The 12,624-nt window shown below is 38.4% G+C and overlaps 1 protein-coding gene across 13 annotated transcripts in view; it reads left to right on the forward strand.

Moving 5' to 3' along the window:
- The window catches only part of RERE (arginine-glutamic acid dipeptide repeats), a 466,287-nt gene that overhangs the window by 193,212 nt on the left and 260,451 nt on the right, over positions 1-12,624 (forward strand). For all 13 annotated transcript variants that reach the window (XM_063594922.1, XM_055104272.2, XM_055104287.2 and 10 more), the window contains one exon: positions 4,141-4,211. In XM_063594922.1, the coding sequence (XP_063450992.1) occupies positions 4,141-4,211 (71 nt within the window). The remainder of the gene's footprint in view (positions 1-4,140; positions 4,212-12,624) is intronic.

Below are 12,624 nucleotides of genomic sequence, written 5' to 3' on the forward strand. Positions count from 1 at the left end.
GGGTCATCCTAATATTTGTCAGAGGGTTATAAAGAAAAGTTTGACTGTACAATAGTTCGTCATGCTTTGATTTTAAAAATGAATTAGACAAATCAGGTCAAAGCAGTGTATTTTTTTCCCCATTCCTATGGCAAGTTTTACATAGTGTGAAACATTTTTAGTTCTTATTACTCCAGTCTTAGCCATTCTGTGTTTCACGACTATGTATGTAAAGTTTGTTTTTTTTTTAACAGCCACCCTCCAGTGGCTTACAAAACTGTAAGTTTTGTCACTTAATTTTGCAGTGAGCTTCTCTAACTTTTTCGTATATGTGTTTCAAAGTACTGATAGAGCTCACTTGATGCACTCACCCATTTTACAGATTATTAACCTTGTGTATTGGACTGTCTGATATGAATTCATAGCTTTGGATCAGTTTGAGTTGCCATGGTCATTTTTTAAACAAAAAGAGGTGGCTTTTAATCTAAGGAAGAGTAATAGTGGTCATTCCGTATGTCCGGTTGAGGATCTCTCTCATGCTTATCCCTCATGGCAGCATTTCTCAGGCCAGGTGTGTGAGGCAGCTCCAGTACAACTGCTGAGAAGTGTTTAGGCAAACAGATGTGCTTGGCTGCTCTTGACATACCGGCATGTTCCTTTCCTTCCTTCTCTAACAGAGCTATATCCTAGTGTATTTACAGGCACTTTTCTTGAATGTAACTTTGCAGCGGGAAATGAAAGAACATAGGTTCTTTTTCCTTTTTCTGGAAAGCTTTTTTGTATGTAAGTTAGCTTTATATCTCACAGTAAGATGGTGTGTAGTAATGATCCTATGGATTATTTAAAGTATATATAAATAAAGCTTTTCTTTGTGTAAAAAGAAAAACATTATACATAGTCTTTGCTTTCCAAGTGTCTCCCATTTATTTCAGGTTTTTTTTTTTTTTTTTGAGACAGTTTCACTGTCGCTCAGGCTGGAGTGCAGTGGCGTGATCTCGGCTCACTGCTATCTCCGCCTCCTGGGTTCAAGCAATCCTCCTGCCTCTAAGTCCTGAGTAGCTGGGATTACAGGTGTGTGCCACCACACCCAGCTAATTTTTGTATTTTTAGTGGAGTTGGGGTTTCACCATGTTGGTCAGGCTGGTCTTGAACTGACCTCAGGTGATCCACCTGACTTGGCCTTATTTTTTATTTTTTATTTTTTTTAACCCCCACACTAATGGCAGACATTAGTCCTTGGTGAGTACGGGGAAGGTAGAATTGAGTACATTTCTCTGAGCCTACAAGATTGATAGTAATTGTTAGTGGACAGTGCAGACCACCTTACTGCCAAATAACTTGACAAGGAATGTAAATTGTTAATGTTATGTAAAAGAAGGGAGGTGTTGCCATTTAGTTACAGAGGAGCCATGAGGAGTTACTCCATATGGAACTGATAATTAATTCTAAGGTTGGTGTGATCAGGGGCTAGTAGAAGGAAAGAAGAAAGAGTTTTGCAGACTGGGAGCAGAGTTGGGGTTTCTTGTAGTGAATGCAGCCTAGGGGAAGATGGGGTGTGGAGTGAGACCAGACCATTGAATGCAGTAAGTTTGTCACTTGAGCCTTAAGAAGGTAGAAGCAATTAATTAGAAAGGGACCTATTAGTTCTGAAGCCAGTGAGTTGTAGCTGTAAGAGTTAAAGAATGAGGAAAGAAATGCGAAAAGTGGCTTAACAGTCAAAGACAGGCTCATTTTGGAGAATAAACCTGAGAGGGGCTTCTGGCTGATTTTGGTCAGGAGCACTCTCTATTACAGACCAAGAGTATTACTTAAGGGTTTAGGGCAAGAGAGCTTATCACAGGCTTGGAATGTTTCTGTGTGGAGGAGAAGTTTATTGTGGGGTTGGAATGTTTTGGGGCTGACATCTCTCCAGCCAGAGGGGACGTTATCTCTGGGCTGGCATGTCTGTGGTCAGAGAGGGGTTTATCTTAGGATTGGAATGTTTCTGATTGGAGATGTCATTTGTGGTTTATGGTCATGATGTCATTAGCCATTAGACTGATGCCCTTTGGGTTGGATTTAGGCAGTTTTTGATCAAGGGGAACTTGAAAATGGTGGTGCTTGTCCAAGATGGTGATGCTCCTGCTCTGTCAGTAGCTAGGCTATGATGGTGTTAATGTCATGAAATGTGGTATGTAGGAAGCAACAGAAAGGAGAGGGCATGTTGAGTTGAGTAAGGTGAGTAAATAATTGATAACTAGAGATCTGAAATGCTGGCAGTGGGTATAACAGGGACTGAAACACAGGAAACTAAGAACTTTGGGTTGTTCCAAAATTGTGTAATTTGGAGCTACAGTTTTTATCTAGGGAATTGAGTTTCTTCTGTTTTTACTTGAATACCAAGGTAGGAGTATGAAAGAATGATCTACTGTGGTGGGAAGAATTCTCTTGCTTGTCCCTTAAGATGATTAGCATGTTAAGTTGATGTTGCCTGAATGCTGAAGCACAGTTATTTAGCATCTGGGACCTTGGAACAAGATAGGGAAAGCTTAGTCAACAGTTCATTCCTGAGCTACTGTTTTACGTGGATTCAGGGATTAAATCTCTGTTGAGTCCATCTTTGAGTAGAGAAATCAGTTGGGGAATTCTGAATGCCTAAATAGTTGGCATTGAGATTTCTTCTTTTTCTAGAGTGCCTTTTGGGTAGGTACAAAGATCCTGATGTTCTGCAGAAAGTTTCTTGGAATGTACTCATTTGTGAGGACTTTCTTCCTGATCATCTTAGTTGGTCTGTTGGGGTTTGTGATGACTCCCAATTGCTACTTCTGTGCTTTTTCTTCGCTCTCAACACATAAGACAGATGAGACAATAGAGGAAGTTGCCAGTGTTGTCAAGCATCTGAATTATTGTAAGATACACTCATTCTGAAGGGTCCAGAGGAAGTATAAAATGAATGGCATTATGGGCTGGCCATGGTGGTTTATGCATGTAATCACAGCACTTTGGGAGGCCGAGGCAGGGGGATAGCTTCAGCCCAAGAGTTTGAGACTAGCCTGGGCAACATAGTGAGGCCCTGTCTATGCAAAATGAATGAATGAATGAGGCATTATGGTCACTATTCCTAGATTTCATTGACTGTGCCTTTACTTTTCAGTAAATAATACGTAGACTTTCCTGACCTAAGCTTTATGGTGATCTTAGGTTGTGATATGGGGGTAGGAGGAGGTTAACTCTCTCTATAGCCACTGCTTTCCTTAAAATCATTGCTTTTTATTTAAGTGTCTTAACATGGCATTTTAAAAAGCAACCTTGGCCAAGCATGGTGGCTCATGCCTGTAATCCTGACACTTCGGGTGGCTGAGGTGGGAGGATTGCTTGAGCCCAGGAGTTGGAGAGGAGACCAGCCAAAACAAAACAAAACAAAACAAACAAACAAAAAAAAGCAACGCTTTACACTCCAGTCATTGAGAGCATCAAAAATTATTTTCCAACCACTGCCATGTCAAATGTAATTTAAGAAAGCACCCTTCTTCCCTGAAGAAAATGCAATTTGGTTTACTTTATTCCATCTCTGATTAGTGGCATTGGTTTTGTTTCCAGTTAGAAAATAAAATGTGTTTAGGGTACAATGTAATGGCAAATTGTCTGTAAGAGATTAGTTTTCTTTCTCTTTTTGATTAGTTGAAAAGGTCATTGTAATAGCATGTTCAAGCTAGTCATCTTTGCGTATTTCATTTATTTCCTTACAAAATATTTATTACAAATATAGAAGCACGTGGCAAAGCCGTTTCTCTTTTTCGAAGACATGTGAGCATGTCTCTGAATAAGATACTCAAGATTTCATGTTGATGTGTGATCTTGAGCAAGCGGTTTCTTTTATCTAAATGTCTTCATCTGAATATGGATAATCCCTTGGACTCCTCCCCTTCTTCAGGGACTCTGAAGAAAATAATTTAGGCTTCATCAGATTCTTTAAATTATTAGAAAAATAATCAGAAAGAACCAAAGGGCAGTTTTCCTTTAGCCTAAAGATATTTGCAATTTAATATCATCTTTTGGAAAAAATTTACAATAAAAGATATATGCTTTGTCATTTATTTATTTATGCAGTGGCTTTATGGGCCCTGTCTTTGTTCCTTAAAGGTAAATGCCATTGTTTTAAAATTTCTTTTTCTTTTAAAGACTGTGTGTATATCGAGAGTCGGAGGCCAAACACACCGTATTTCATCTGTAGCATTCAAGACTTCAAACTGGTAAGCGTTTTTAATGTGCTGTTCACTCTGCTCTGTATTCTCTCTTTTTCCAGTTCCATTGGCTATCTCTTATTGTTCCTCCATCGCTGTTGACGTGGTTACCAGTTCACCTTTTGAGTGCTAACTGCCTCGTGGCAGTAGCACTGAAATGGGGGTTACTAGTTCCATCTTTTCAGCTTTGTAACACTTACTCTCATAATGCTTATATTGTAAACACTATTTCTGAAGTTTTTATCCCTTTAGTAACTTTTGACAATTTCAGATAGTCCCTTGGATTTCTGAAGTAGCTTGTTTCTTCTCAGCCATTGTTAAGAGCCTGAAGTAAAGTAAATGCAGTAAATTGATGAGTAGGGGAAATAATATAAACGGGTCAGAGAATAGTTTCCAGTGGAAACCTGTCACTTCCTTCAATATTTCGGCAGGTGTGGAGTATATGATGTTGAAATTGTTGTGGGGGTTTCCCGGGGTAGCGGTTGAAAGAAGTCTGGCTTGGGCGTGGTAAAGTTGTTAAACTTTCTTTCCAGTTTTAGTGCATGTGTTGCAGAAGTAAGGACATAGCTACTGTACTTTCTCATTAAAAATTCTTCCTGAATATATAAGTGTTGATGTTCCTCATTATGAAATCGCTTTTTTAGGGCCAGTGGTTCTCACACTTTAGGCTTTGGATCCCTGGATGTCTGCAGAGATTTGGCAGAGGTCTGCAAATAAACATGCTAAGCTTTATGTAAATAAATTGATCTCACATATCTGGACAACGATTTTTCAGCCTGTTTTCAGTATGCTTTTATGATTTTTAAAAATTTCACTTATTTAAAAGCAATACACAGTTAAGAACCACTATTTGTTGTTGTTGTTGTTTGAAACAGAGTCTTGCTCTGTCACCCAGGCTGGAGTGCAGTGGTGCAGTCTTGGCTCACCGCAGCCTCTGCCTCCCGGAAACAAGTGATTCTCCTGCCTCAGCCTCCCCAGTAGCTGGGATTACAGGTGCGTGCCAGTACAACCGGCTGATTTTTTTTGTATTTTTAGCAGAGAACAGGGTTTCACCATGTTGGCCAGGCTGGTCTCCAACTTCTGACCTCAAGTGATTTGCCTGCTTTGGCCTCCCAAAGTGCTGGGATTACAAACGTGAGCTACCATGCCAGCCGGGAACCACTGTTTGTTTGTTATTTTCCTCAAACAATTGGTATTTGAAATACTACTGAAGTAGTATCATTTGGGAATCTTTTGAAACATTTTGATCTTACAAGGGATCCTAGTACTTTGAAGATTGTGAACCACTGTCTGTGCTCTTAGGCCTAGAGAATTCCTAATTCCTTAGCTTTGTAGAGACGTGTATCACTATCTGTGAATGCTCTTATTTCCAACACCCTTTGTAATTTGACAATATTTGTGTTCTGACATATGTTGTATGTGATATTTCAGTCTATAAAGAAACGTAGTTTGAAAAGATCTTTCTCTGCATCTCCTTTGTTTTTTATCATTTTTAATGGCCCAAGTACCAAAGTAGTATATTCAGTAAAAAAAAAATCACATTTTATTTTTCTTTGTTAAAAAGTTATTGCTTAAGTTATTGCATGCTTACTGTTTTAAGATGAAGTCAAATGTGCTATTTACTTCTAAGATGGATCTATTCTTGATAAGCGGCTTTTAACTTTCCTGGTTGCATTGCAAGGTGGCCTTGCAGTTTAATCTTGTAAATCAAATGCTTTCTATCCAGTTTTTATGTCTATATGAATTTTTAAAAACCATTTTTAGAGGTCTTTGCTACTTATTATATCTTTCCTTCCAAAGTGTTTTTTTTTTTTTTTTTAACAGATACAGCACTGACACCTGAAATATGGGTGTAGCCTTATTCCTGAAGAGTTTTGTTTTGGTAGTGGCTGCTGCTACTGCCCTTTTCCTGCCCATTGTCTTTGTGTGTGATTTTTACTAAACCAAACATCAGCGCACCGTGAAAAATATATAGCTGTGAAATAAAATTGTAAATATTTTTATTTTACCTATTAGATCTTGAGCCCCCTTTGTACAGTTTTTGCACATTAGCAGGTGCCTTCCTGTTTGAACAGCATCTCTTATGAAATGCTGATTACAATGTGATAGTTGCTGTTCTGGGCAGAGGTTCCTGCTGAGTTACGGTAATTGCTCAGGGTATTAACAGCAATAAAAGCTAAAGCTTCTGTTGTCAGTATTGGTCTAATACAACACATTAAAGCTGTCTACAAAAACAGTGTGGGAAGTAGGGTGCAGTATGTTTAGATACCTTTTTCTAAATCACACATTGCTGTTTCTCATGTTTTTGTTTGAGGTTCTGTATTCAGCACATCCTCATAGTTGTTGTGTAAGAACAACAGATGATGAAATATTTGCTCTGGGAATAAATATAGTTATTTCCACTTTCTTATTTTCTTACTTCTCTGTACTTATTAAAAGATAATCAGATGAGAATGATCAAGATTTTTTTCTCCTTCAGTTTACTGAAGCTATAAGGGTAAAAGATGAGCAGAAGGAAATAAGCTTTGTTTCTCTGCAAGATTTTAAGAAGAAGAAGAAATTGAATTTGATTTTGCTCCCAGCAAATAACATGACTAGTGGAGCAATGAAAGAAACAAAAACCCGATGGCTTTGAAATGTTGAGTAATTAGGTATTTTATCTTTTTAATAATCATAAAATAAAAAGTTGGTTTGGGGTTATAACTGAGAGATGTGTTTCATTGTTTATACTATAAATGAGAATCCCTTTGCCATGGTGAAATTTTGTGTATAAAGGATGTTTGGGCACTGTAAAAGTAACTGGGTGAATGCCCTTTATGATATAGATTAGTAGGTACGATTACGATGTTAAAGACAACAAAAGCTAATGAGGTGAGGCGTGGGGAGGAGGAGACATCTACCGCCAGTCACCGAGGCTAGAATAATGGCAGTTTATTGAACCAAGGGCCTTGGGTCACATTTCATGAAATAGCTCTTTATGAGATAAGGAGAAGGGTCTTTGTATTTTATGTGGGGACCTGGGTTGTCTTCTCAACTCTGCTGCTGCATTCCCTTAGAATCGAGTCTGTGGTATAGAACACAGCTGCCTCTATGTCCTGATCCCTGTCTGTTGTCCTGCCAGACTATTAAACAGCCTCCCCTTTCACTCTCAAAAATGTCTTGAGTGTGGATGATAGGTTGTGTGGTTATCTTGCCTATGGGGATAAGATCCATGGCTTCTGCTTTATTAATATTCAACCATCAAAACACATAGGGACACCACCGTCCTACACTAGTAGGTGTATTTCAAGCCCACACTTCCACAGGGTAGGTGGAGGCTATGATAGTATCAAGCAATTAAGTTCCTAACTGAGCTGAGGTTTTCAAGGTAGGAATTATGTATTCTATTAGGAAGCTTTCATTCTCTTAGGAAGTATTCATTTGATTGGGCTTATTTACAAACGGAGAGGTCTGGTTTTGTTTGAATGCGCTGACCAAAGTATTTATGGAAGAAGTAGTCAAAAGCAGGAGCTCAGGCAAGCAGAAGAGGCAGGGTAGAGTTAGGGACAGCGCGTACTTAGAAGCAGGAGAAAGAAGTGTTGTTGATTAAAAAGGTCGCTTCGCACTGTAGATTTCTGAACTAATTAGTAAAATAGCTGGCAAAGTCTTTATTTAGCTTTTTGAAGGACTAGTAATATGGAATGACAGTGTGCGATCCTTGTGGCCTGGCATGAAAAGATTAATTGAGCCAAATTTCATTTCTAGAATTTAGAGTTGAGAAACTGAGAGACTGAGGCAGTTAGTAGAGGGGAAAGGTGAATAGATATTCAAGAATTACCCCTAATATATCTGTAAAAATTAAAAATAAAAGAATTACCTGAATGACAAGAGCAAGGTTAGGGCTGGCATAGGCAAGCTCACTTGCTAGGGTAGGAAACTGGGAAAAGCAGAGGACAGGCAAGCTGTGGGAAGAGCAGCGGACTGCCAAGGGAAGTGTGTGCACAGCCGTCTCTTCCTTGACTCTCCTGGGTCCCACTGCACTGATGTTCTTCCCATGGGATTCTTAGATTATCCTGTTCGCTCTGAGTAAAGAGCTCTCACCTGGCTAGCTTGAGTGGCTCTTCATGAATTGCAATGGAAAGAGCCTAGATTAATATCTCCAACCCTTCTGCTGCCCTCTCATAGCTTTTATAGGTCACCATGTGACTTAGTTACTTTTAGGGTTTTGTTCTGAATGAGTCAATATCATTGAGGAGCATTATATCACAGAGTGCAAATAGAAATGTTTTGAGCTATAATCAGGGACTTCCACAGGCATTTACTGAATACCTGCTTTGTGTTCTTTATGGAACTCAGCACCTAAAGGGAGACTGAAGAAGTATAAAATATTGTTTATTCCCTCAGTGATCTTAGATTCTAAGTGGACAGACAACTTGTGGCATTATTGGATGTCAGTCTTCTTTGGAGAACATTCTGAATAGGATTGACAAGAAGGGCATTCACTTTAGTTCTAAAAGAAATGATTTGTGTGTTTACGAAAAACAATAAAATCATATTTTTATAGAAACCCAGGCATTAAGTATAATACAAATAATTTGCCATCTGGAAGTAATCATGGAGTCCGAGAATGCTAACAAGGTCATGGAGACACTAATTTTCATTCAGTATAACACTGAGGAGTTCCTTGTATAATAAGTAGTTCCTTGTAGCAGTTACTACCTTTCTTTATTCACAGATAAGTAAGCAAACTCAGTCCTGTAATATTCTCCATGGAAATTCAGTGTGGATTCTTGCATTGCTGTCATTCATACAGTAGAGGAAAACATGCTTTTGGTTTCCTAAAGTTACATAGGTGTTTCAGCTGTTACTTATACCAAATGAGTTTCTAGGTAGTATATGTAGCTATAAGTACTATTTTGGGTTAATGACATTGATTCATTTTGGTTCCTTAACTGTTTTATTAAAACTTGGAAAATTGTCCTTAAAGTTAAGCCAGATACAGAGATTCCTTAGAGTTGGGGGTGATAGGGATGTTAAAGTGTTTCAGGTGATGGTTAGCTGGGCTCGACATATTGTTACGGCTCCGCATAGATGAGAATGCCGCTGTATCATTTGTGTCCCTAACAGCCTACTTTCTAAGTGCTAGTTCTGAATGTGGAATAGCTAAGGATGCATACTACTAGTTACCTTGGAGAATGCACATTTCCATTATTGCTGTGAATGTGGGGGCCAAGTTATTTATCGTTTAATACCATATCCCTCTCGTTGTTTCATTGTCAAATGTGAGCAGTTGGAGGAAAAACACTTGGAATTTCTCTCTGATGCCTGGTCTGTACTCATAAGTTGTTTGCTACTCACTACCCTTTATTCATGCCTTCCCTGACAGTACAACAGCAGAAGGGCTGCAGAGAAATTAACTTCATCTTAGGTTCCACTTGCCATTGAGATTGCCCGCCCTCCACCAAATTCATTTTCTTAAAAATGGATTAAAAGTAACAAGAAGCTATTTCTCCTCCTTTGTAATAAAAACTTACTGAGGATGAGTAATTATGTCTTCTTATTAGAACCATAGATGATGCTGGGAGATATCATCAGAAGCGACTTAATTACACGTACTCTTTGTGCACACATTCAAGTGTACACACAGTGACTTAATTATCAGACTTACGCATTATCGACCGCATTTCTTTAGTCCCAGCTTGGCTGTTACCACTCAGCACAGAAGGTGTAGTGTATGGACATTCACGGAATGGGCATTCGTTTAAAAGGAGGTAAATCTTGTATTAGAGCCCTTCTTTGGTTGGGGGGTGGGCAGGAAGGTCCACATAATTTGAACATGGCTAATTCAGAATTTAGGATCTGTTATTCTGGGATTGAGATGAGGGATGGTAGATTGCCCAGGTTCAGAGCTCGGACTTCGAAATCAGGTTGTCTGAGTTCACATACTCCATCCATCAGTTGCCATCTTTCCTGACCTTGGGAAATACACTTAAGCCTCTTAACTTTCTTTAGTTACCTGTGAAGTTGGGATATAAAGTACCTACCTTGCCAAGTAGATTGTTTTTAGATTAAAAGGTCAGACTTACAAAGTGTCCAGTGCCCCATAGAATGTCACTGATTGTGATGTTGATGTTTCGTTGGTACCTTAGGTTTATGCTTTTTATTCACTGATGTATATATTGTGTGCTTAGCACATTGGCTGGCTATAATGTCCACAGTAAGTATTTATTGAATACTGAATGAAGTATCATTTAAGTGGAGTAAATTCACTGGATAAGTATTTTTGAAAAACTTTAGTAGTAGTTGTTTGATACAGTGCATACATCAACAACAAATTAACATTCTCTTAAACAAGCCAAAGAAGTCTACTCAATTACCTTTGGTTAGCCTACAGTGCGTAATGTATAGAAATAATAAAACTTTATTTCTTTTAAAATACTTGAAGAAAATTCAGTTTCTTGTTTTCTTCACAAATTTGAATGAATGTAGCCTAAGTCATAACATTTTTTAGGCATCATTATATTGTTTTGAGTTTTCCATATGACTGACTTTCAGCAAAGATAAATGAGGGCCTAGTATACGTGTGAACCTCCCAGAAAAGGCCAACTGTTATGAAAAATGCCTTACGCTATGATGATTTGTTTCTGTGTGACACATCAGTTGTTTCTGTTTTTGTTTTTGACAGTCCTTCAAGGTAGGCCTGCAAAATTGAGTATTTCTTTCTATAGCTCCTTCTTCTCTTTACTTTCTTGGCTTGTACCATATAAAAAGGTCAGTATCACCCAGTTACACCTTTGTGACTTGTTGTGTAGTGTTGGATAATGAAGTGAAAACTTTACATTAAAGTTCGTTATCAAGTATTTTCAGCTATTATATCCAAGGACCAAGTGGCCTTTTCACATACAAATTTGTGATTTCTAATTTTGTTTAATTCTTTAAAAGGCAAGAGGTAGGATGGAATTCTTTTTTTTTTTTTTTTGGAGACAGAGTTTCACTCTTGTCACCCAGGCTGGAGTGCAATGGCACGATCTCAGCTCTTTTCCAGCCTCCGCCTCTGGGTTCAAGCGATTCTCCTGCCTCAGCCTCCCAAGTAGCTGGAATTACAGACACCTGCCACCACCCGCGGCTATGTTTTTGTATTATTAGTAGAGACAGGGTTTCACTACATTGGCCAGGCTGGTCTTGAACTCCTGACCTTGTGATCCGCCCGCCTCAGCCTCCCAAAGTGTTGGGATTACAGGCATGAACCACCGCATCAAGCAAGATGGAATTCTTTAGCCCTGAGTTTGGTGGACTGAGTCAGAGGAGGTTGTATATCTATACTCCCCTCCCGCCACAATTATGGAGTAATGGTATTGAAAGTTTTTTGAACCACCACATCCTTTTTGCATGATATTGATGTCAACCTCTAAATGGACAGGGTGGTATTAACATAAGTGGAAATCAAAATGAGGCCTTGGGAATAAATAATCCCAGCATTTTGCTGGCCCCATTTTCTGAGCTTCCCAGCAATTTGTCTTCACTTGTGGCTGCCAGTCAGGGTCGGGCACTTGGGATTTTAAGTTTTAGTGTTTAACTACTACTGTGAGGTTGGGTAATTCATTTTCTTCTAATTTACTTGGGTCAAGGGACTCTAAGAAACTATTGAAAAAGTTTTGTTTAATTATATATATTTCCATAAAATATATTTCTGAAAATGTTACTTACTAAAATTGTTATCTATATGTGAAATTTTTTTCAATGCAGAAAACTCTAGGTATTCTAATTTTAAAGGAGCTTAAGAAAGGTTGAGACAATCTGATATTTGCAGCCATCTACTGTGCAAGAATATTGGTAAAGTCTTGTTCAAACTTAATTCTTTTCCATTGGAAATTTGTAATTTGTATGTATATATGGATGCTTGCATTAAGAACCAACTCAATAGTCCAAGAAAAACCTGTTAGAAGTACTAAAAAAAAATTAGGGAAACAGATACTGTCAAAGTTTTCTCATTTCGTATGTGAGAACAATGACTTGTTTTGAAAAAAATGCCTTTTTAAAATGCATAAAATGTTTTAATAATTACTTGAACTATTTGCATGTTTAAAATAATGCCAAAGTGTCTGGAAATGCTTTACCAGGTGTTTTTGATTTAAAACCCTTAATTTGAATGTAAGGATTTGAGTGGTTTGGGCAGTCATATTCCTAGTGGAAGAGATTATCCAGAAGTCCATTTTTATTTTGATGCTTCTGGCAAAAAATATTGAATATGCTGTACATTCAAATGTACAATTGAATCTTTAATTTGGAGTTTGCAGTGTTGGTGATGGTGGGGAGAAGGTGTGTGGTGAGAAGGTTGTGGCTACTGACACTCTGTCAGCTATACTGTCACTGAGGCCATGAGAATCAGGGACTGACTGCACAGATATTTTAGTGTAGATCCCAGGATGTACTCTAGATGGTC

Source organism: Pan paniscus, chromosome 1 (assembly GCF_029289425.2).
Source record: "Pan paniscus chromosome 1, NHGRI_mPanPan1-v2.0_pri, whole genome shotgun sequence".
NCBI lineage: Eukaryota > Metazoa > Chordata > Mammalia > Primates > Hominidae > Pan > Pan paniscus.